The 26,993-nt window shown below is 39.5% G+C and overlaps 1 protein-coding gene across 3 annotated transcripts in view; it reads right to left on the bottom strand.

Annotated features, from left to right (window-relative positions):
- ctnna2 (catenin (cadherin-associated protein), alpha 2) overlaps nt 1-26,993 on the bottom strand; it is a 302,082-nt gene that overhangs the window by 237,986 nt on the left and 37,103 nt on the right. For all 3 annotated transcript variants that reach the window (XM_071504020.1, XM_071504021.1, XM_071504023.1), the window contains exons 3-6: nt 15,548-15,743; nt 9,178-9,344; nt 8,079-8,198; nt 6,662-6,928 (exon numbers count right to left, since the gene is read on the bottom strand). In XM_071504020.1, the coding sequence (XP_071360121.1) occupies nt 6,662-6,928; nt 8,079-8,198; nt 9,178-9,344; nt 15,548-15,743 (750 nt within the window). The remainder of the gene's footprint in view (nt 1-6,661; nt 6,929-8,078; nt 8,199-9,177; nt 9,345-15,547; nt 15,744-26,993) is intronic.

Below are 26,993 nucleotides of genomic sequence, written 5' to 3'. Positions count from 1 at the left end.
CCTCCCACTGAGCTCAGATCCCCAAATAAAGACTTTCATTCCAACATGACAGGGCTTTTCCTGCATAGCAAATTTAAAGGGGGCTATCCTTTAATTCTGTGCTGCCTTTACCGAGGCCTGACCATGTCCGCCACAATAAAACCTCTTTTTTAAGACTGCGTTGACTGTGTTAAATCTGTCACTGCCAACTGTTATTGCAACAACTGAAGCAGTCCAGGTTGGTGCATAGAGAATTGTTGCTTCTTTACCAACTATGTCCTAAAAATGGCAGAATCAAAGATGACAAGTTACCAACATCAGCTGATTTAAAGGAAGACTCTGCTCTCCGTGCCACATGAGGTGATCCATAAAACTGTATTGTAATGTTTACTGTTTAAAGGCCTCAAAACCAAACTATCATTATCTTTGCTAATGCTTCATATTGATATGACAGGCAGAAAGGGTTTCCTACATGTGCTTAGAACTTGTCACATTATTAAACCTCTAACATATTGAATGGGGAACTCTTGTAACATTCACAGAACCCTTGGTTGGCTTGGCTTTTAAGTGAACTGCAGTCAACATCCTGTTGCGTACAAGTGTGCTTGCACTCTGCAGGTAGATGTAGCATCGTCCATCCAACAGTGACATGGTATATGATGAGACAGAATGTGACTGATCGCAATCATGTTGATAGATGAGGTGAAGTGACACTATTATCATAGGGGATATTATAATCATAATGGATATTTGACTCTAGCACAGCACTAAAATAAAGTGTGCGTCCTGTAGGTCAGGCTATGTGAGCCTTTAGTTTAACTAACATTATGTTTTTTTGAAACAGGATTTATAAAGCACATTGTGATCAGAATGCCAACTAGCGCAGAAATAAGCTAGTGACATTGAAGTAATTAATTCTCATTGAATGCAACGTTGGCTGCATTCATTAGCTATGCCAGCATTAGCTAGCTAGCTAATGAGCTTTAACAATTGCTATTTGTCTGGCTTTCACTGAGAGGCTCAGCAAAGTCAGCATAGCTAACTTTAACGATAACGCTAGTGGTCAGTGAAATAGACAGAATATTACAAATAAGATGTGTTGCCACACTTTTGTATATTATATTTTTATTTACAAAGTAACAGGTTCTAAGGAATAGATGTTTTGTTTTGGGCTGGGAGCCAGTTATTAGTTGATGTTAGCGTACTCCATTTTTGAGCAAACATAAGCTATTGTTGCACACTGTTGGAGCAGAGGGGGAGCAGAAGAGAGGATAAACATCACATCCTTTGAACTTGGGTAATTCAGTCAGTCCACAGGTTGATTTCAGTCCATTCGCAATATGTTCACAATGTGGCAACGGACTGTAATGTTGATTTAAAAAAAGCAATTAATACATGTAAAGTGCTTCATCATCTTACACATAGTGCCTTTAAAGGTAAAAGGCGGAGGGGGCTTATGTTGCCTTTTTGTTATATGCCAAACGGCGCTGGAAATGAGTGAGTTTGAACTGATTCTGACCTCCCTTTTTTCTCTTAATAGAAAAGATCTTGTACCTCAGTGCCCTAAGTTGACTCATTCCAAACTAATCCTGGGTGTCAGTGAAAAAAGTATAGATGAGGTCATCCCGTCTTTCTTGTCTTATTCATAAGCTGCCCTTTCACTCTAACTATTGACCCGCATCTGTGCTCAGCATTTAAAAATCTCATCTAACCTTTTGTGTCACAGACTGTACATGTTCAGGAGCAACTGAGGCAATCTGCTCAACATCCTTTCCTTTCCCATTTTAGTGGCATATGAGCCACAACCAACCTTCAAACACATAGAGTCTTTCAGATATTTTTCCCATAATTACAGAGGCAGGCAATCCATATTCTCACAGACTTTTCTGTTTCGCTGAGCTGCTTTCATAGATGATTTCACATTCTTAGCGTTGAGATAGAGGAGATGAAAGGTACTCTGTGTTCTTTTCTTGAGTCTACCCAACCCAAGGGATACTTGTTTACAGTCTGATCGAGATTACTCATTCAAGTAAGTGTGAGACTGATATAAATCACTGTGTGCTTTTAGTCATACATCGGCACATTTCTGTGTGACTAAATGTCCTCTAATGTCTGCGTGAAAAAGGAGGTGGAAAATGATTTCTGTTTGGCAGGGAGAAAAACTTGTCTGTCCTCTTTAATGAAATCATAAATCATTAATAAAATGAGAGCTATTATATTTCAAAAATATGAAAAGAACTCCAATAATAAGCCCTTTTTTTTGGGGGGGGGGGTTGTCTATCTGAGTCTGTGTCTGTGCTGTAGTCAAGACTGCCATCCATGCATCCAACCATAGCTGAAAAATCAAAGGATGAGAAACAGATCAAAGCTGACTTAGGACAGGGAGCAGCACCCCAAAACAGATAAAAGCAATCATCCAACTCCGCAGCATCTAGAGGAACTCCATTACTGAAAACAAAGCAAGCGTACATGCGTGTGCTCATGGCTCTGTGGGCATGGAAGGAGAGGAAGACAGGAAGAGAACTTGAAAGTATTTGGATAGTAGTGTCACAGCTCATCCAATACACGAAAAAAAAAATATATACTGTGTGTGTACATATATATATATGTATGTATATGTTGTGTGTATGGGTACAACAAACACCAACCGCAACCCCATATAAAAGGCATATGTAACAACACGTAGCAGTCATGCACACACATAAAATCCTGAAAGTGCTATGCCTCACAGCTTAGTTTATCAGGTCATTACTATTCTGAAAGGATCTGACCGTAGTCTCTGTCTCTGTGGTAAGTTAAGAATTAAACATGCACCAGCTTCAGGCTAGCACAGAGGGCTAAGCAAAGGGTAATTTCTCTCATTGAACTGCTGCCTGTCTGCCTGTCTGCCGAATGTAATCAAATTATGCAGGTCTTCTGCTTTTCTAAAAAGCCGTACTTACATGAAAACAGAGTTTATGTGATTACTATAGGCCATGGCCTCATGCATAATAACTGGATGGCAGGTTCAAAAGAAACTAGAATCTAGCTCTTTCCAAAGCAAGCTACTTGCAATCTCTAAATATTGCCACAAGGGGTCACTCATACTCTTTAAACTAGCAACCTTGTGGACAGGAAACATCAAGAACACTCATACACTGTGTTTTCATAGACTGTGATTGTTTTACCATAAAAAACAGAGCATTGCAGTTTGCAAGTGCACACAAAACACTAAGAAAGGAGAAAGACACATATGGCCAAAGAATAAAAAATCTGAAGTGTCCAGGAAGTCAGTTGTAAGTATGCTACTCTGATTATGGTTAATGTAGGAAAAAAGAAAGCAAAATTCAAAATTCATAGGTCTAGAGCAGTGGTTCTTCTTCTTCCTCACATGAGGGACCCCTACACTGAGACAAATTAGATCACAGACCCATTTGATAAGGTTTTTGTCCCAAGGTCTCCCATCTGATTTATTATAAAACATTATTTCCTTTCAATGTAATATTGCACAAAGTGTTTGAAACCCATGACCAAAATAGTCATACATTCTGTCATTGTGCTACTTATGGATGGACTTATACTGAGAATAAATGATTCCCCTTTTTGCTGGGCACCCCCTCAAGGACCCCCACTGATCTATCACATCTTCATAAGTGTATAAAGATATGTTATGTCTCTGACCCTTTCTGTATAAGTGTGTCATTGATCAAGTCATTACATGCAGTAATACACTTGACAAAATTGACATCAAAATAATAAAAATGATGATTAGTTTATAAAGAACTCAGAAGTCTTCACACCTCATCAGTTTTCAGATGACACCACATTTATGTGCCTGATATAACCCATACCAAAACAATCTTCTATCACACTTATGAAGACATCACAACAAGATGACTTCAGTGAGAAACTCCTTCCCCCTCTGCAAGTACAGACAATCAATCAGAGCATTCACTGAAATGAAATAAGTTGACAACTTCTACTTAATCATATCTGACAGTTTGAACTTTAGGTTTGCTTGTATATAAGTTGTCTATTGTTGTTTCCCAGAATTAAAGAATTCTCATGGCTATTCAAAAATGTTTTTTCACTAAATCTAATTCAAAAATCAAATCCATATTGAGTCTAAAAATGTGTGTAAGATTAAACATCCATGTCCCCTAATTAGTGAAACTCCAAGGTCTGTTAATATATTTGGTTCTATGTAAATGCATACAACAATAATTTGAAAGTAGAAAATTCTCGAGTATCTACCCCTCATTCTGCATCACTATAGAGGTGGCAGTGAGTCCTGTGTTCAGGTCAACAACACAAGCATCATGTAAAAGGGAGAAATACTAAAAATAATCCAGTCTATTGCTGTTGTCACTCTCCATTCGGCCACAAGATGTCCTCAGACTTTCCTCCCTATCCAAGTCACCTGACGGCCAGATCCACCTGCTCTGCTGTTACCTATTCACTATCATTTGAGCTTCCCTGCCCTTTCACATCGATGTTCCCAGTTTCCTCATTATCCCAGACGTACTTCCCACCAGCTGGGTGTCAGATCGCCTGCCTATTCCTCCATGTGTTTCCCCATGTGCCCGCTACATGCTTGTAGTAACCTATTGTCTGGACCTGCCTGCCTCCCTGTCTACTTGCCTGCCAGCTTGTTCACCCATCTGTCTTTAAGTCTGATTTTCTTCAGTGGAAGACGACGACATGCAGGTAGCACGCACATGGGGGAATGTGACAGGAATAGTAAGAATAGGGACGGTAGGTCCAGGGGAGCAAACAAGAGAGCCCAGAGATTAATCATGACAGGGATGAACAACTGGTATAATATATAAATATCAAAGATTACAAAGTAGACTGGAGCAAACAGTGCACAATACTAAATGTGCCATCAAACTTAATGTCACCAGGGTGCATTGGGTATGCTTTCTAATGAGACAATACAGCATTGTCACTTCAGAGCTGTAATAAAATTTAATATTCATTAAGTTACTCATGATGTTCGTCGGGGCTGTAGTGCTTGATAAAGCATGCGCTACAATGAACAAATCACACTTAGCAATTCCTTTAAAAGAATCTTCAGTGCAGTCCAAAACTAAATGTCTAAAGCACTGCAGTGTTTTCATTGATAACAGACTGAACTTGTCAGCTGCTTGCATTTGTTAGAAGCCTGCGAAGCGTCCTGGGAAATCAGCATCTTCTGTATATTAATTAATTTTCATATCTATACTTTGTTTAGATATTGTTACTGATGCATTTTCTTCATGACATCTCATCTACAAATAACAGAGATATATCATTCACTTCTTTGCATCCACTTGGCTGCAGAGCAGCCACTCCACATCCTACTCCTGTGCTGCAGCTGTGTAACTCACATTTTTGCCTAAAAGCTTGCTTTTATTTTTGTGGTTAGGTAATTTAAGACAAGACTTGCTTTATAAAGTTTACAGCCTGTCATACTGTTGCGCCTGCATTGCTCTGTGTACTGTGACGCAGCCTAAGAAAAAGAAAAATCACAGTGAGTCGACTCACAAAAGCAAATTCAACTAAGGTACTTCTGGAACGATGCATCCACTCATTGGCTCTTAAGATCCCACTAGAAATAGACTGTTACCTAAGCCTTAAAGGAGAAAGTTCAACATTCATTGAAATTTTCTCTGTAAATGTCAGCTAATTGTCTGAAACCTATATGAAACAATCTTGCTTTTATTAGTCATGACACAAGCTGAAGGGTAAATTAAAAATTTGACACATGAATAAAAGTACTGCCTTTACCCTGAAACACTGATTCTTAAGCCTGCATCTCAGTGGCCAGAGCACTGTTTATGTCCTATTCTACCAAACTGCACTCACATGTTCAAATGAGGATGTTTGAAATGAAAAATGGCGATAGATCCTGATCCAACATTCAGGACCATCACAAAATCCTGTCGACCTGACCACCTAACCCACTTCACTATCAATGCATAACCACTAGATGGCAGCAGAGAATCACGTTAAGGGAGAAAACCATTGTTCAATTCGTTGCATTGTGTTAATCTACATAAAGATATGGCAAGCAACAAAGCATAGAGAAGTAACTGTTGATTAAACATTAAGAAAAACTATCCATACATAGATCAGAGTGTGCATGTGAGTGAGATAGAGAGACAGAGAAAAATAAGTAATACGCAAATATGTTACTGTGGCACTAAAAAGTAATGTTTCTTCGGATATTAAATGTCTCAGTGTGACAGCCCATGTAGATGCAGCAACAAAGGCAGACTTCAGATAGTGTTGCAGATAAGAACTACTGGCATACAGTGTGTCGTAATAATGTGTAATGAATGCATCTCAGTAGATGGAGGAAGTGTCTCCATGCACACAAAGGGGTAGAATAAGCAATTAGATAAGGGTGATAGCTTGACTTGAGTTTATGTGTGTTTCTTTGTTATAGTCTAAAAAGCACATGACAGAAGGAGAGATCGTCATCTTAGATATCAGTTTGGGAGATGTCAGATAATATTGATGCACCTACAGCACACCAGGCTATACTGTTCTCACTGTTATGTAAAAGTACTGAGTGCTGTAATGTATTCATGCAGCACATGAGTCACATGTGAAAAAAAAGCTGTAACTGTGTTCAGGAGTCTTTGTCTCTGGGATACATTAGAGTCAGAATATGCGAAATGTAGTTTATGAAAGAGGGACAGAATGCTTGCTGACTTACATCAAATTCATTGAGGGCAGCGGCCAGTTCTCCAATGCCAGCATGGCCATGCTTCTCATCAGTGGGTGAGGTGGCCTGAGCGGCACTGGAAATGCCTCCTATGGCCTCCTGCACCTGCTTGAACACATAGTCTCGGTTGGCACGTGTGGCTGCCACATCTGGGTGGCGCAGGAAGGCCTGTGAGGCCGTATACAGCATGGTGGCGTTTTTCTTAAGGGCCCCACGTGCAGCTGCCATCTCATCTCGACACTGGGGGTCCTTCAGTTCCTGTGAAGGTGACAACGGTTCTAAAGTGAGAGCTAAGGCAATGAGTAATGCTGAGAGTAATGCAAGAGCATTTATTTGAAAATAAAAATATGGAAAATGTTAATGTTACCATTATTTCACAACAGAGACAAACAAACCACAAACCGATCCCAGTACAAGACATTTCCTGTGAAACCATAAGTCAACACCCCATCTGATGGATTGGTATTGTTCCAACAACGCACAAATAGGGCAGTGTCAGCAGTTCAGCAACCCTGGAGCTGGATGCTTTTCAGTTCGATGTTGTGCTCTGGGACAGTTCAGCAGGGTGGATGCTTGCCAACATGACACTTCTAGAAAAAAATCCTCTAAAAGTTTTGTGTTATACTGGGGGCCATATTAGAAAAACACTTTTAGGTGATATCCTCCCGGGTCAAATAAGCACTGATGTGGATATTTTGCTGATTTACAGTAATGTGAGGGAGTTATTTCAAATGTTATTGAATTACTGATACTTAAAGCTTGTGTTGCCTTCTGTACATTTTAAAACTAAAACTGATCATATACAGTCATAATCAGTCCCATTTATGTTTTGTTAAAATGTTACAAGTGCACTTTCCATTGCCTATCTGCTGTAACTAATACTATAAGACATAATATACTGTATATGAGAAAAACCACACAAAATGTCCTGATAATGTCATAATGTCTACTTTTGAAAGTGCTGAACTCGTCAGTACCATGTTTACATAACCCCACAGCTATTAACACTGATTGAAAATAGGAGCCCAAGTGTCTCCTACAGGAAAATGTTTCATCTTGTTTAATCACATTCACAATAGCAGTGTGTGTGTCTCTATGAAAGCTAGCCTATGCTGTTTACGCTAAGTAGATAAAACTGGAGTCAGAGTCTGACACAAAACTAGTCTTGCTAGTCACTCAGTGATGTCTTGTCAATCAGGATTCTCTATGCACAAGTCAGATTGTGACTATGTTCCAAAAACATTTGGTTCCCAAGGAGGGTGGTTAAAACCCTCTCATATTATGGATTAGACTGGAACATTATTACACCATTTATCTCTGTAGGAGCCAGCCCCCAGGGGATCTCTCTGCGTCTGAATGTGACACATGAGTCACAAGTAGTTTCCTTTTTTCTGAAAAAGACAGTTACCTGCTGTCTCCGGGCTGCCACGTAGTTAAGCTTCACCATCTCTTTCCCAAACTCTTTGAAGCGGTTGGCCAGGTCTTGCTCATTGGTCGCATTCTTTACTCCCTCCAGGGCCTCCTCCACCTGTCTCACACACACACACACACACACACACACACACACACACACACACACAGAACTTTCAAGAACTCTGTGAGGTCTTCACCCATGTACTTCAATTAAGTTATAAACCCTTAATCATAAAAGGTTAAAAAATGTTTTTAAGTAAAACAATATCACAACCCATGTGCATGATTTTTTTTTTACTACTGTCTAATTATAGATTTGACAAAAAAAACATTTAGCTCTGCAATTTTATTGGGTCTTTTTTGAACACTCTCCATCCATTTTGTGGCTACATTTTGATTCTAAACTCCATTCCACCCCTAATGAAAGTGCCGCACAAGATGTAATGGAAAAGCGAGAAGGGAGAGCGATAACTTTTAAATGGCCTTTGATGGCAGGGCTTATACTGGCTTGAGTTAAGCCCCTCTGTGGGCCTCAAGAATGAAGCTGGAAAAAAGGACTCGGAGTGTGTGTGTGATAGAGGGACAAAGTGAGCAACTGAAGGTGCATGTTGGCGTGAGTTTGTTTCAGATTCTACCAATTGCATATCATCTGTTCTTGCACCCTGTATTAGCCTCTTGTACAAAAATGACTAACAAAACTAAGTTCTTTACACCGAGTTAGTGGGATGGGAATGTGTAGTTTATCATACAAAGGCACCAGGGTATGATATTGATACAGTACAATCAGAAGTGTGATCCCAGGATGCTCTTCCATGCTTCATCTATATGCTAATGTGTGAGGAGGTTGGGATAAAAGCAGACATTTTTTAACCAGTCACATCTGGTGGCCTTAAAGTACAATGCGCATGCAAATCTAAATAATGCATTCGGGGAGTTAGATATATTAACATACTACTGACGAGTACAAGTACTGACAGCGTTCCATCTCCCATGTTTTGACGGCAGGTCTAACACAACATAACCAATAAGCATAACCCTGTCATCTCATAGTATCTCAGCAACGACACTGTTCTTTGGGTGAAGGTCGCACTTACAATTTTAAGGTGGGCCAGCAGCCTCATGACATCAGCCATGTCAGCGAGGATGAGGAGGCGGGTGACAGCAGAGAGCAGGGCACGGGCTGCCCTCACCATCGTGCCACGTTTCACAGAGGAACACGGGTCATCGGCAAACTCTGATGAGGCAATACGCATCGTCTCTCCTGCAAGAGGGAGGGAAGAAATCAATAAGCAGAAAAGAGGGACATGATCATAGAGAAGGCTGCAGGAATGAGTCCTAAAAACCAGAAATTAGTTAGCATTCTAGCACTTCCGGTTCCCTTGCTCTGAAGTATTTGGGTTTTTTTGCATGGGATTTTGGTTAAATAAATGAAATATGGTCTGCAGTTAACACAAACCTGAGACATTTTCACATTTTATTCCACGACATAAAATACGTCAGTAAATACCCCAGTCGAGATTTTTATTTAAGCCTTTAAGTTTCTTAAAAAGGCTGGTTGCTAACAAGTGGCTACATGAGACCACAGAGTTTGTTGGGGACATTTAACATCATCACAGACACCTATCTACTCATCAGTTCGCCTTTACAGCCTCACTGTGTTTATACCTGCACTTTTGCAAACTATTACTTACTTTGTAAGAGGAAAGGTTTTTGCAGAAGCTAGGCTGGCTTGCAAAAACACATCATCCCTGCAGCAGTCTATTTTACCTTAGATTATTATCTGTATATGTGTATGTTTGCGCATACTGCGTAAGGCACACACTCATTTTTATGTAAATATAGTCAGCTAAAGTCATGATACAAACACGTTGAGATGTCTGATTGTTCATTGAACCTGTGTCTTCACTGTATGTAATGACCTGTGTAAGGTCCACAACAGTAGCATATGCTAGTGTGCACAACCACTGCAGACAATGGCAATGTCACCATGGAGATGCCCACCATGTTACTCCCATCATGCAAACTAGCCTTTGATCAGCACATCAGAGAGCAGCCTTAGTGTCAAGTTTATCAACTCTAACAGCCTGGACTCACACTACCACAGCAACAACCAAACATCCGAAATAACCAGCCAACAAATCAACACAAAGTTAGCTTACACAGTGTGTCAGTAAGCATAGAACAAGAACAAGAAAAGCACAACAACTCATTATGGGTGTACACAGTATGAATGAACTGATGACGGCACCTGATCACACCATAACTTTCTAGAATTCATCACTCATCATCAATGACAGCGCCCAAATGTCATCAAACGTACAGATTATGAAGCTGCGCATTTTCCAAAATATGAGAGATAACAATTATGTTGCTATAGATTTAAATCCCTGATCCCACTCCATAAAGAAGACCTGCACTCACCCATTATTAGTTCATAATCTTTCTAAATTAATGAGATGGTCCACGTCAAACTAGAAGCTCTCATTTAGCCTATTCTGAGATAATTGAAGGAGATATGTCCCATCCGTTAAATTTGATTTCACATTTATTTTGGTTTGGGTCTGAGACGTTGTGAGATACTTATGTTGAAGTAATGTAGACGGTATTAGCCTGCTGACTTTGTTCAGTCACTTCAGGACTTTCTTCTACAATGCTTAAGTTAGCTTCCGATTTGAGGCCTCCAATTCAGCAGTGACAAGGAAAGCCAAAGAAAACTTTTCTAATAGAGCTGAGCGACCACAGAGAAATAGAAAGAGAGAGAGGGAGGGAGAGAGAGTGAAAGACTATATAAAATCACCCTCTCATCCCCGTGTGGGGGTGGTGTGTGTCATCCTCAAGCTCTGGTGAGAGTTTGAGGCTTCTGGGCAGTGTCTTAGCTGATCCTAGGACTGCACCCGTCTGGACAGAGGCTTCAGATATTGTACCTGGAATTGGCTCAAGCTACTCTCCCAGTCTGGGGGTCTGTGCAGTCCAATTTTGATCTGGACCTGGTCCAATATGGTTTGGATGTAGAAAAAATAATGAAATGTCCCTTTTTTTGCAGTTTTACAAATAGAAAAAAATGTCTCACAAATAAGCAACTATGTTTTCAAGAGTCTTTAGCCTCTCTGGGGTAACCTAGTCCAGATTTGACGAGTCTGAGTGTAGTGGTTTTTGATCTGGAGCTGTTCTAATGGGGTTTTGATGCAAAAAAGGGAGTGAAATGTCCCTTTTCTGTATTGTCACGAACAAAATAAAGGTTTCACAAATTTGGGGGACAGTTTCAGACAGCATTTAAACTTTATCTTAAATGTCTCACACATTTTCATAAGAAAAAGAGGTGCAGTAAACAGAGGATTGGTCGCTCAGCTGTGTAAGTTAAGTTTCCCTTAACTTTCCCCTTAACTGCCAAACAGAAAGCTAACTTCAGCATTGTCAAAGACCTGACACGTCAGCGCAAAGTCAACAAACTAATAATACATGCAAATTACTTAAAGACATGTGTATCCAATGTCTCAGACCCAAACCAAAATAAAAATGGAAGTACAGTACAGTACAGTAAAATCAAAACAAAAATGGTGAAGAAATGGAACAGGGAAACGAAAGGAAGACATTCTTACAATATCCAAAGGAAAGTTGGAGAAATGAGAGAAACCAACAGAACTAAAAAAGAGAAGACATCATCTCATGGATGAGAGTTGGACATACTAATCTTAACAGTAAACTTACAATAATTGGCAAACATACAACTGGAATGTGTAAATATCGCAATTTACAGGAAACAGTTGAACATGTGATTATTTATTGTCCTTAATATCAGCATGAAAGACAGATTCTCAAGCACATGTGGGGTATAGTGCTATATTCACATTTTTGGAAAAGACCAGACTCAGCAGAAGAATATAATATAATATAATTCATCATCTACACTCCATTTCAGAAGGTGACGGTAATATGCTCCAGTTTTTCTGGATTCAAAGTGGAAACTAATGTGAGTTGTAACAAGTCCTTGTGACTATGAATTATTTTCCACCACTGAAGTAATTGAGTTCATGTAAACCTAATGTTGATACACACTCCTCCTTATAGAAAACACTGATTACAGCCTTAACTATCATGATTATAAGTAACTGAAGACCAAACTTTATTTTACTTGTAGATCGTAAACCTTTGAATATAAAAACGACTCATTGAAATCGGTCCAGAAATGTAAAAGTTATAGTGCTTTTTATGAAGTAAAAATGCAGCTCCTCCAGTTATTCCTATTAGTTCACAGGGTAGTCTTGTCCAGTCCAATATGGTGGCGATGTTGATGCATCACAGCAATGAGGTGAATCAGCCAAAGCGGCATCTACATATATATGTCTATGCACAACCTCACCTTCATTCAGTATAGTGCTCATAACACTGTAGTAAGTGTTAGGAAATAGACAGAATTTGGCATTAAAGACACTCCAGTTTGCTAAAACCCACACAATCAGAGAGATTGAGGAAATCACTGGGCTTATAACCTGGAAGCCTTACAGAGTCATCACAGCTGGTGAGCTCCCCCTCCAAAGTCAAGGAAGATTTTAAAAAGCATCAATCACACCACGTTGTCCAGCAAAACTCATCCTTAACAGCATCAACTAAGATAGAGAGCATGTGATGTTTAGTTATTGTTTTAAAACACATTTTTCTTTGCTTAATGTCGCTGTAATTACTTTTTCCTCGTGGTTATTTACCGCAGTGATACTTATATACAACTAGCCACTAGTGAGTTAACTGGGCTTTTCTCAATAATGGTGCAAAATGCTTCCTGCTGGATCAGTAGCACAGTGGCAGCAGGTCAACACTGGCACTCTCTTAGCATAAACTGGAAATATTAAGGAAATAAAACTGTTGGTACTGTGGTAATGTTCAGCGTATAAACAACTCTTAAAACCTACAAAAAAAAGAGGAAAAAAAAAGGTAATCACATAAAAATGCAACCGAAACAAGCCAGGTACTCAGACTGAAAGAAACACACACTAAGGCAAACTATGCACACACACACACACACACACACACACACACACACACACACACAGTGCTGTTGGTAGTGATGAGCTAGTGAAGAGTGACAGTACAAAGGGCCTGATTACTGAACCCGTTCTGTGGTCTGAAATCAGCATCTATAATTTAATCACGACAAGATAAAGGGGTTTGCGCTGATGAGGTCACGATGACAGAGGTCTGATTAGGTGATGACAGACTGAAGAGTGTTTTATGATTCAGAATGACCTTAACTAGGCAGGCGATGCCATGTCACTGTGGACACCTCTAGCTGATGCTAAAGGTCTTGTAAAATCAAATGTCCAGTTCAATTCTGTTTGATACATATGGCATATTTCTGCGCTTATAAGTTTAATAGTATTAATGTAAAATGGTTTTCCTTCACGACTTGACATGTAATTCTGTTCAACCTGGCGAAAAAGTGAAGTGTTAAGAGAGAATGAAGAGAGTTCCCCATCAGCATTCCACTTGTGTGCTGAAGAGCTTTTGTGCATGACCATCTTTCCATAATGGCTGTAAAAGGTTAGAAGATGTGGAGTATTAACTTTCATCTCCCATTCTAGCGTTTGACTCATTGGGTTTGATTCACTACCTATTTCACAGGGTAGATCCTTACCATCAAAAGAAACGGAAAGGGCAAGGTGAGTATTTTGGACATAAATGTGCACATATGCAAAAACAAAGACAGAATTTCCTCTATAAACTTTTTTTAACACAGCCTTCTTCTGGTTTTGGCTCACAGGCCTAACAAGTGGGAAGACCTTATTCTTTTTGATGTCATCTATGGTGATGACCTGCATAGCAACAGTTTATTTCACACCTCGAAAGAGAAGTGTGCCAGTGAAGTACAGCTAGTGTTCAACAGCAGCTGCGACCGCTGAGCTGACAGGATGAGGAATATGGCGACAATACCACATACACTGAGCTTCATTTGCTCCTTCTGCTGATGTACTCATTGAGCAGGGAATCCAATTCCATTCTGGTGACTAACATTTGATAAAGAGTAACTGACTTTCACTCAGCACAGAGAAAGAACTTTAGAGAGCTGCCAACAACTGTGAGATGGTCCCATCCCATCTGAGCAAGAGCCCCCAGAAAGGTTAGGTTGAAGTGGAGAGTTGCATCCATGCTGAAGTTTCAGTGTTCACAGACTACTGAAATCTCCAAATAGTTTCCAATGAGAACAGGGTGTCTATAATGTCTTAAAATTCAGCACAGCTCCCCATCATTACAGTCAAAGTTTTAGTGATGCATGACTTTAGGGTAAACAACTCCAGAATTACATTCATGCACCAAATAAAGCCCAAAATGAATGTTTTTTAATCTAGTATATTTAATAGATTTTCCTCACCATGCTTATCTCTGCATTTGTCTGAAGTTGTATAGACATTTGACTTATACTGACATTCAGAGCACTTAACACTTTTCCCAAACATTACAATTTTTAAAAGCAATTACACTCTGTAGCTTTTAAGGCAGGGAAAAAGTTTTGCACTACAATCCTTTCACAGAAAATGGGGTCAGCAGGTTTTATCATTTATCTGACAACAACACTAAACTGAGATTTGATTCAACAGTATCTGTAGAAATCTGTATGAAATTCTATACTGAGTACATCCCATAAACATAGTATGTAAAGTAAAATGAGCAAATACAAAATACAATAGTCAGGAAGCTATTCTGAAGCTGTAGAAGAAGGATACCTGAACAAGAGGTATTTCCTAACGTTGTCACGACTATCACTTTAGTCAGGTTTTATGAACGGGGAGTGACTGACATATGATCACTCTTATTGTTGTGATCTGATGCAACACTATTACTGTAAAACCTCTGACTCCAGTCTGACTTCTGTTCTGTAAAATGTGTCTGCACATTACACTGAAAACTTGACTGAAGATTCTAGTATTACAGTTTAGGAGAGTGTAGCAATTGCCCTGAGAGAACAAGGTATGAAATGTTTGCAGATGTGATTTTTGTGATCCAAAATGCAGTCTGTTATAATGCTTTACGGGGGGGGTAAAGTTTCGTACAAAAATGAATGTGTAATATGTTAATTATCCAGTATGTGACAACAGAAAGTACTTAGATTGGATTTTAATTGGATTTTAGAAAACACCTTTTGGACATGGATACAGTAGGAGTTCCGAAGGGACTGACAGCAGATGGGCAACTCTTTACTGATGATGAATGATGCTCTAGAAAGTTTAGAAACAAGCCCAGTCATATACTATGCTATGGATGTAGTTTGTGAGTAAGATATTGATCTGTGGAGGAGCAATAATAACATTGCCGAGGGCAAGGAGGAATGAATGGATGTCAGGTGGCAAAAAACAGGGATATTTCACACTAAGGTTGCAGCTATCTGACCTGATCAAAGCAATATTATGATACAGTACAGCAACATAAAAAACACAAGCTTTGTGGCTGCATTAGTACATTCAACAAGCTCACCTTGCTTACGGACATCCTCCACAGCAGCAATGAGCTCCTCCTTGAGGTCCTGGCTGTCTTTGGCAATCTGCTCACCCTTCTCCAGAAAGTTCTGAGTAGCCTGCTCAACAGACACTGCCAGGACGTGGGCCTTCTTGGAGCGCCCTTTCTTCTTACTAGAAGGCCCTTTGTTGCTGGTGTTCACCAGGGTAGTCACCTGTGCAACAGGAAAGGGCATTACAGTTAGTTGAGTAACATACAGTATAAAAACACATACACTCATGAGCCAAAACACCTGCAGTATATGCCGTTGGTGTTTCCCCTGCCACCAAATTAGCTCAAATCCATCAAGGCATGGACTCTATAGGACCTTTGAAGATGCCCTGTGGTATCCGGCATCAAGACATAAGCAGCATATTCTTTAAGTCCTGTTAAGTTGTGAGGTGGAGTCGTCAAAGGACGGACCTGTTGCTCCCCCAACACCCTCTTGTTGCTCTTTTGGAAATTAGCCACTGTTAGATTGCTGAGAACAAAACATATTCTTTTTTTTATTATTTATTTAAGTGAAAACTGAAAAAAAAAACTTAGCTCAACAGTAAAAAATGCCAGGTACACTTCAAATACATGGGCCAGACATGGCCATCAAACAGGCCGGGGGGTCTGGCACCAAGTAGTTCCTCGAGCACATACAAATACACAAAGCACCACTAAAAGATAAATATTATAATCTTTGTAATACTGAAAATGACAGAGCCGTGTCCATCTGTTTCTCAGCGATGACAATCCAAAACTGAAAGATCTATCTCTACTAATCTACTCCTTTATTTCTGAGTATAATGAAACAACTTTGGAAAAATGTCTTAACCTACAGCAAAACAAAATGACGAATGGTCAAGCCTTTACCTTTGATATGGGCTTCTACAGCTATAATGAAGTAATTCATTCTGAATGCTGTTACTGCTACAGAAACATGCCGAATTGTACACAGCATCAATCAGGAACATTGCCTCATCTCAGACAGGAACCACTGAAAATAGTAATCTTTCACCTTAAGTAGGAAAGGTGTAAAGTACCTTCAGTCTATCAAACTGCTCTCCTCATTGTGAGAAAAAATGTAACTGACTTGATTCTGAGGCAATCATTTCCTTAATTTCAGCTCTTCTGGATAGGCCACACTGCACAGAATCGATAAGACAATGTGTTAGAAAATCCTACAAAATGAGCCCTTGATCTAATTGTATTAGCAGGAGTTCAGTGCTTTGCAGGGGTATATTTCCTTGGGAAAAATGCAATAAGATACTTTCCATTAAGAAAACTTCTAGTACAGTCAGGAAGCATTTCTGTATTGGACTACACAACTATTGATTTCTCCCCTCAGCAGACAGACAGTCAATGAAGATGACATACAAAGAAAAATGTTTAGTGCAAACACAATGTGTGGCTTCATGTTACTGATGCAGTGGTGTTTTCTACTGGCCACGACAGAAAGAGGACCCATTTCACTCTACCTGGAAGAAGTCACGAAATCATTAAGGAACACGCATCCTCACTAAAGGGTAAAAGCATTAATCTAATCAGAGTATTCTGAAGACCATGCAAGCCTCAGGGTTGAGAAATATCTGTGAAGCACTTGAAGAGAATCAGGACACGCGCTGTGAGTTTCGTCTTGGTTTCATCCACAAGAATAATGTGAGAAGAAAAATGGTTTTAAACGATTCATATTAATTATATTGAGGTATAATTAAAGTATCATTAACATCAAACCAAAATGATCACCTTTTCTGAAAAAGAAAATCTTTCTTTGAAAGTAATTAACAGAAAGCTATGAAACAAGCAATACATTAACTTCATTCAGCCTACAGGACAGGCAATACAACAGCACCGAACACTGCTGCCTGTCAATAATTCAAGGGCGGAATTATTTCCACTACTTGTATTTTGGAGACATCTTGGTTGAACACAATGACACACAACTGTCTGAGGCCAGTGAGGAAGCACATGGACAAAATTGCTCATTACACACCCAAGTCAGAATTTGCCGTAGGAGTTTCAGTCTGACAGCAGCTGAACTTGCACTATATGGTGATATGATTAGGTTGTGGGATATATCAGAGGCTTTCACTCTGAAAAGCTGCTAAGAGCAAAGTTATGTACTGTCTAGGCTGCTTTACTTAAGGGCTTCTAGCCTGGAATAAAAACTTTAATGATGTATGTCCTTGTGATGTATCCAGGAATAGTAGCAATTATATGAGACCCAGTTAACCTTTTAGTGGCTATTTTTGTCTAAAAAGTAATTCATAACTTAATAACCTTTTTTTTCTGTATTAAAAGTTGCGCTGACAACTAACTTTGATATATCTATTTACCATCAACTCATTGGCTCAACATCACCTTACACAGCTGAGCGAGCGCTCATTATGAAGTGCAGTGGTGTGTTTATTTCAATCTAAGTTTGCGCAATCAATAACTCATCATTATATTTACACATGAAAGCACATACAAACCTGTGCGCACAAGGTCCCTCCAACTCATGCACACAAGCATTCATATGGTGGCCGTCGACGTAGCAGCATTTCGGCGTTGATCCGCCACCACTGACAGACACGTGAACAAACAGCACAATCAATCCCACACAAACACAATCACACAAATAAAAGCAGGCTGCCTTTTCTTTCAAGTGGTACCTCACAGGCTAAGAATTCTTACAATGGTGGTTTAGAAAATAAATCAACAGTGAACTAATGTGTCCAGGCTGCTTTAAAAGCACCTAGTCATGCAGAAATGAGATTTCCATCTGTACAGGTTCTTCATTATTACCACAGTCTCTTCGATAAGTCTGATTAAGACTGCCATAGTCTTATGTTTAAACCCAAAGCGGTCTTTTCCACCTCGTTGCAGAGTACACGTTAAGGTTGCACCATAGTCCGATTGTCCTCAGGACCTTTGTGCTGCCGGTGTATGTTGGGAATCACACAGCTGTCTCACGTATTCAAGTCCAATATTTTTGTTTACTTGTGTTGTTTTGGGCCACCTGCTGACACAGCTGACACTATCGTTCATCTGTGGAAGACAGTCCAACCAAAGGATCGAAGCAAATAATAATTTCTCACTGGCTGGCAGGTGTCTATAGCAGGACACCTCAAAAACAGGCAACCAGTCAGCACTGATCTAAATAAGCATGCTGATGCTGATCAGTTTAACGTAGCTTGACTTTCATATTTGCAACAATAAATGGTTGTAGCAAAGGTGCAGTAACACATGGTGTGGTCCATGATATAAACAAATAATGCTGTTCATTCATGTGACGCATTATTTTCGTGTATCATTATATCTTGTCAGCTAACTTACTTGTTGCTATAACAGTGTCAGTCCTGTTTCTACAAGTACATTGAGTAGCCAGCCAAAAAGAGGAAGGAGCCCTGACATCTGAGCACAGTTTTATACACAGCTACCTTACAAGGAGTCTTGTCTTTGCCCGCAGAACAGCGTCAGTCTACCCTGGAACACTGGCATATGATTTTGATCTCCGTCCGGTAGAAAGTTTGATATGTTTTCACGCACGATTACTTTGTGTTTCATTAAGATTTGTTGTTCAGAAGTGATGACTGGAGAGGCCATGGAAGGCATCTGACTTCATTGCAGAGTTAATGAATACACAATTTAATTTGTTTAGCACTGTGCATGGTGACAATAACGTCATGTGGGAATAGTGTTTGCAGTGCACCTGGCCCTTTAAAATGGCATTGTATTCTTTGGCAGTTCCACAGTCAAGCAGAACATGAATTGGGGCTAATGACAACCACAAGTTGGCTGCCTATACCATTGCACACCAGATCAAGTGGCAACAGCTGGCAATAGGCACTGTGGATTAGAGGAAGCAAAGTAAATGTGTTCTAATAGGCGAATAGGGAATAAGGGTGAAAGATAAACCATTAGAACATATTGCATGTTTTCAAATGCTTGATGTTAACGGTCCTGTGTCCCTTATACCAGAGACCAGATGTGTAACCTGGTTACCCAAATTATAATGTAGTGCTGCAGTTCTTTAATAATAAGTTTGTTTTGACATAAAAAAGCACTTAATATGTGGCTTTTGTAGAAGTACAGCTGCTTATTCAAAACTCTACAGCTCGAGAGTTTCTCAGACTGTAGTTTTGTCACAGAAACAGAATTGTTGTTTAATTCAGAATTGAATTAAACAGTGTTACAGAAGTAAGAGTAGGCCAAGATGACTGCAAACTTTAGATGTTGTCCGTGACAGCTAATGCCTTTCTAATATATGTTTGCTTAAAGATTAGTGGTCAAGTACATAGATTTTTCTTTTATCTTGACTGAATCTCGGAGTTAATGAGATCTTCAACCTCTGTGTCTACATAATGCCTTCCATGGAACAGACAAAGAGAACATACCGAGTTATGTGACTGCATGATTCATCATCTGCACTTGACATGCTCATTTATTCATTATCGCAGGGCTGTGGAATACACACAGATAAGGCCACTGCATGTGTCATGCAGCTTTCCACAGGGAATGACTCAGTCAAGTCTTGTTGACGTTTTGTTCTGCAACAGTGACTTAAAAAGCTGGATGTATATTTAATTATGCCCACAATAACCTCACAGCATGCACTGAAGCTCATTCAACTCATCTACCTTCACAGAGATTTAATTGCTATTTTTATGAAAATATCTTCCATCTCTGCATCCAGGCATCCTAGTTGAACATGAATATAGCATAAGCCACAGAACGCAGAGGATGCAGACAAAGTTACATTAACACATGAGAATGTACTTGTACTTTGAAGTTAATAGGTCACCATTTACAGTTGAGTAATATTAACCTGCGTTGACAGAAGAAATTGTCAGGCACCTTTTTTGCTGCTTGTTTCAACTACTTCATCAGTGCACTTAGTGTGCATGTGGAATATGAAGTCATGATTTTCACGACAGTTCCAACAGCAATACACTGAATATTAAGGCACCAACAATTCAACTCTTCAAAGCTCTGTCAGTTAGCTTTGAAAGCTCAAACATCAGTGCTGACTGATAAACTTATTTTATTCTGTCAGATGACACTTTTGTAGCAGTGTTTGTAGTTTTGACTAACTTATATAAGAGTTAAATCATTCCCCATTAGGTCTAAACCCTTATATATGACATCGCCTCTGCTACAACCACTGATTACCGTTTTAAGCCAGAAAAGCAAGCTGAGTGATACAGACTGCTGTATACTTCCAGAAGCACACACAGAGAACTAATATGGAGGACCTACATAAATGGGCAGCAGATGAGGCGTGGCAGATGAGGCATGGAAAATCACAAACATCGCTGGCAGGGACAAACATTGCAGCAAGGAAAGTCAGTGTTTCTGTTTCAGGCTAAATGAGGTTACGTTTTGAGATCCTCAGACACCACAACTTCTGACTGTGGTTGCTGAGGCATCCAAGTTTAAATCACTGTCATTTTCATAGAGACACAGCATATGACAAATAGCCTGGCTGTTTAACTTTTGTTCAGTCCTGACAGCCATCAAGTCCTGCTTACGTCATGCTGCAACATGATGTAAGCCTACAACACTGCAAGCAATGAGGATGTTTTCGAAAGATAATGGCTATACTCCGAATACTACCACACTACTTCAAAAACACAGAGTAATCTTGCGATTTAGGTACATTTGTGAGGTTTTCCACAACATGTTATATAGATACACATTTTATTTTACAGTTCACTTTCCTCTCACCGACTAATTCAAAAAAGAGAATGTAAACACATAAATGACATTATTGTAGGATGGGGCTAAGTTAAAAAGGGCATGAATGGGACACATTCATTCACACTTAGAACACACACATTTCTGAATACCTCTATAATAATATTAGGATTGATATTGTGCTTTTAGTAAGAAGGTGCAATATTTAATTAAATTTTCTAAGTTGTCTGTGTAATCTCAAACATAGTCTTTTACTTCTTCCCCCTGTATGGGCACAAGCAAGGGCAGTGTAGGATCTAAGGCAATGACTTAAGTTCATGACTTAAACACACAAAAAGTCTGAATTTTTCAGTACCTATTGCAAATACAAAATAAGAACTCAGCACACAGACTAATCATATGGATCCCTCAGGGAAGGTAGGTAGAAACAAAAGTAGTTTGCAAAAAGAAACGAAGTGGGGCACAGTAATGTTTACTTCATGCATCCAAATGTGGCCTAATAGAAAACAAAATAAATTCAGTGTCTCAGCAAGGCAGCCTTGCCCTTTACTGCCAGTTGGTAATTGGCTCTGGGCAAGCCCATTTATCGTGTGTATTAGCAGCACTGGTTGGATTTTATGCAAGACCATACGGGGGTTATTTCCATATAGCCACAAGTTCTCTCAGCCTTCGCTCTGAATACTGAGACACAACAATCCTTACACTGTAGACTGTACTCCTATATAAAACATGAATATATTATATGTGTGTGTGTGTGTGTGTGTGTGTGTGTGTTACATATCTTAAGCTTAAAACTAATGTGTGTTTTCTTTTCTTGGAGATTTTGTAGAGCATTTAATGATTTGACTTCCACTACACCTCCACAAAGCAATGTTGAAGAACAAAGGATCAGAGCTTTAAATGTCAAAGACTTAATGTCTGTGAGCAAAAATAAGTTAACTGACTTATCACTATTACTTAAGCCAATTAATCAATTGGCTTTCACTAAGAGTATAAAGGTATCAGTCAGCAGGCACAATCTGCTGGATAGCATGAAGACTAAAATGTAAAGATCTGATCAGCAACTTTAGAATGGTAGAATGATATGATTGGACATATATTTGTGGTGGGATGGGGATAGGGAATCTATGTGTGTGATCTGTCTGAAGATGCTGCAACAGTATAAAATATTTAATTCTCAGCCAACTGAAGGGGAGATTCGCCTAGTTTTCTGCTGCCTGATGAGGAGAGAATTAAAATGTCTGTGTGAACACTTCTTGAGGGTGGAAACAGAGACACTGAACAGTTTAGCTCTTTATGTTGTTATGAGCCCTCCCACAGGAGTCTTCCACACAGTATTATCAGTAAATGGTGATTCTACAAGATGCTTTATTACATGACTTGGTCCTCCAGAGTCCAGGTATAAACACAATAGGTATGCACAAAACATCTTTATTCCATTGTCATTCCTCACCTCACATGTTAACTGTTATTGATAAGAGAATGCACACCTCTTGCATAGCATATGAGACCGAATAAAGATTTTAGATGATTAGTCACTGGTGATTTCTAAATTAAATTATCACAGTCTGACACGTATTATAAACTTTATGCTAATATTAATGAACACACAGAACATACTGTGAAAAGTCTGTTATGACAATAATTCTATAATCAAAATAACTGCTGATTACATTTCTGATGTTTGATGACAACAAATGAATGAGATAGAGCATGTGTGATGAATACATTTTCAACACTACTTGTGTCATAAATAGCACTGGTGTGTGTAATGGCCCTGAGTATGGATGCCAGGCACTGGCGGAGGGCCTCACCAATACAGCAGCTGACATTGTGCTCCTTCTCTGCCCTTTTTTAACTGAGACACTAGTGGAGCAGACATTTGTATTCATATTCAAACCAGGATGTGTCTGCAGTCATCTGTGGCTGACTGTGGAGGTGGAAATCAGGCTCCTGCATGTGCCCACAATCATATGATTGATTGTGATTTATAAACCTGAACGATGTGTTTGCACAGCTTTATATAATGTGATGAAAAGTATGTGTGCATATTTCTAAATGTGTGCAATTACACACACACACACACACACACACACACACATAGACACAGACACAGACACACACAGTGCTAACAGAACTGAGTTGACAGAAGTGTAGTCAACAGTAGTCAACAGTAAAGTATAATGGGTTAGAATAGAGTAAAGAAGTAGTATATATACAGTATATACTAATTATCCTACATGCTACCAATTACAAATAAATATGGACTTCACAACTTTTTTTGTGTTTGTGTTGAAAGAGAGTGATGGCGGGTTTTGTTATCTATGTCATATGGTAAACCAGTCGTCAATTATTTTACTGCTTTTCCTGCAGAAATTAAACTTAAAGAAGAGAATAAATGAACAATGAGGGAAAAAAGTTTGAACTTCTAGGATCCATGAAGGCCTCCACTATGAGACATGCTCAGTCATTATTTTGAAACACCATTTATATTATGTTGTCCCAAGGATTAGCTAAGTTTGTGCTCAAAGTTAATGTCACATTACTAATATAATGTTACCGTATTCCCCATTCATTCATTAAATGCTTGCAGAAATACTGAGTGATATTAGAGTTAAACTGTCAAGCAATTTGTTGCTAATGTGGATCAGTTTACCATTATGAAATAGCCTTCTGAGACTGCCAGCTTTGTGGCTGTTGCTGGTACTAATTTCTCGTTATGAACTACATCACTGATTCTGCCTTTGTGTGTGATAAACAATGGAGATTTCATGAGTCCAGTCTGTCCGTTTAGCGAATTTCAACTATAAATGTCTGCATTTAGCTTCAAAGGGCATCTCTGACAAAAGTATTGTATAAAGATGAAGGACATCTTTTTTTGCATTCCTACTCTGAAATCCAATGACACAAGACCTTTTTTTTTCCTTGCCCATTTCACTCTTACTCTTTCACTACTTGTTTCCGCTGTTAATCTGCTACCACAATGTGCTCGCAACTGCAGTGACATAGTAACTGTGACATTGACTCCAAAAAAAGACCTAACGTGACCTATTGTGCTCTTCCTTCAAAAAATGTCCAGGTGTTCCCAGAGACTGATTATGCTATGAAGGAGACACACACACAAACACACAGAGGGACATCAAGACACAGACACTGGACAAGAAAGATAAACGTTCACAGAGACACAATAAGAACAAATCCACAAAAGTTGCTGAACAATACTCAGGGAGACACAAAAACACATCTGCACAGGTCTCTTAATGGATTTACTTTTCAATTTTCATGTCACAAGAACTAAAAGTAGCACTGCAGCTAGGATGCAGCTAGCTTGTGCACTGGAAATGGTTAGCCATGGCAGTAAAGTACTTTTGTTGTCACATTTTTCTTGTGCTGAATTAATCCTCCCTGCTACTGAAATACAGTAAATTCTTCAAACGCATGGTCAAGAAACAAACTTAGCTGGGTTAATCTAACTGGATGCATCATGTTTCTAGTGGTTTTGCTTCCTCAACTGAATCATGTCCAACTCTTATTTATTTCTCACACCTTCGCAATATGCAGGAGTCCACATATGGAAGCACAGTGCTGATTGGATGACAAATAATTGCACTCCACTGGACACTGAAATACTGCACTGGATGCACATCCTGTTAGCGAACAAAAGTCATCCAAAACAAAAACGCATGCTGAGTTGTTATCACAGCCTTTAACAGAAACGGGCAGTAGTTGATTTTTTTTTTTTTTTCTTGCTGTATCAGAGCATTCCCATTGTTCAGGCTCAGACAGAAAACAGTTAACAGGTAATACATAAGTGATTATACCGCAGTAACAGTAAGGATACCCTTTCCTTCAGGCATAAAGAGTTGTTGTGCCTTGCCCTCCCATTTTATTGCTGATCAATACTATTAAATGCCATGCTGCCGTTCCTCTTCAGAGCACTGGCGAGTGGACTCTCTACTCGGTAGTAAATCCCTGTGGCACTGCGTAGCCATTCAATTTTCCGCCTTCAGCCTCTGAGACTCACATCCAACAGATGAGTGATGCGCTTTAACTGTTGAACATCAGGGAAGTGCACGTGAAGCCAGCTACACACATGCATGATCATCCGCACACATACACAGCTCCTGAGAGATTCTCGTAACCAGTGGCACCTCCCTACACTTAGCGATATACAGCACATAACGCTCCCTGTTAAATAATTGATGTGGCCATTTATGCCCATGTGTAAAGTGCATAATGTGATAAAAGGTCAGGGGACAAAAGCAGAAGGGGGTCTTCTGCATTTTGCCAAGTGGGCTAATCAGTCATCTAAATGTGAGAGGGCCAGTACAGAAACCTGTCTGCACAAGGTTGCTGCTGTGATGGCTTCAAGCCATGGTACACACCAAATGGGTGCTCACCAAATATGTCACGGTAGAAACAATACACATTACTGACTACTTCATCTCCAGAAAACTGTACATCCATCTGCACACATACAGCCAAGGTAATTCTATATAGAATTCAGAGCGCTACATACACTTGTGCTGCACATTTGAATATAAGGGAAAACATGCAAATATACTGTGAAGCACATTTACACACAAATGCTGTTGAATTGTACCTGCTATGTGCACCTGACAGGAAGAGCACCGTAGCCCTGTATCCTGCAGAGCTGAAAAAACATATCCTAGAACCTTTACACTGAAAGCTGTGCTCAATTTGTATCATACCCGATTTAAAATATCTTTTGAAGTGAACAAGTGCTGAAGAGCAGAGCAGTGAAGATTACTGAGCATTTAAGTCAGTACCTGAATGGCTTTCTGGGTGGCAAAGAGGAAGGGTTGCAAGGGTGTCGTGCTCTGACATTCTGAACCATGCAGCGTGCTTGCTGGCAACCGTATCCTCATAAAACCTCCTGGAAGTATGCGTAGCTTTAAAGCCTGGAGGTGAATGTTGGAGAAGAACCGTGCACACTTTGTTTGGTTAACTTATGCAACTTTTCACTGAATTGTCAGGTTTATCTAACTACCTGCATTTTTGTTTAAGGTTTTCTCGCACTTTACACTGATATCAGGACATTACAGATTTCCTATACCAGAAGAAAGGCATTATCTGCAATAGTTGCAATATTCTCACGCTCTTTCTACTTTAAGGGTGCAATAGACATTTAGTTTCCCCAGAATATTTCCTCATTAGTAACCCTCTTAGCCCATTTTCCTATACTCTGTTTGATCCTCCCACTCCTTCATTACCATTTCACCCCAGACGTCTTTTCCCTCTCACTGAGGTTACTTCATTCATTTTTGAGGCATGACAGAACATTTTTGATTCACAGTTGATAGAGCTAGACAGGGTCAATAACTGCTGGGAATGCTTTTCAGATGGACATGCTTTTAACAACTTGATGTTTAGTAAGGACAAATTTGCACCCATTTGAAAATCATCCCGAACCTTCCACAGAGCCTACTGCAGGAGCCAAACTCAGGATCCAAATATCTGTTAGGGCACATTGTTCTCTGTAGAGAGAATTATGAGCATACCTAAGAGAAAAGAGTGGGAAAAAAATAAAACAAAAAATAAATAAATAAATAAAACCAACTTGTTTGGATGCCAAGAATTACCTAAAAATACCATTCATCTAGTGTGTGAAAAAAGCCCATGATTAGTGTTTGGGGAACTAATCTAAGGGAAACAAAACAACAGCAGTACAAAAGAGTGGGCTTTGAAATCAATATGCAGTGCTGGCCAATTAGACAATTTCAGCAACAAAACATTC

The sequence above is a fragment of the Trachinotus anak genome, unplaced genomic scaffold, assembly GCF_046630095.1.
Source record: "Trachinotus anak isolate AG129_WGS33_773 ecotype Australia unplaced genomic scaffold, CSIRO_AGI_Tana_v1 ptg000019l, whole genome shotgun sequence".
In the NCBI taxonomy this organism is placed as follows: domain Eukaryota; kingdom Metazoa; phylum Chordata; class Actinopteri; order Carangiformes; family Carangidae; genus Trachinotus; species Trachinotus anak.
Note: the sequence above shows the minus strand (reverse complement) of the source record. Positions and strands in the feature narration are given on the sequence as shown.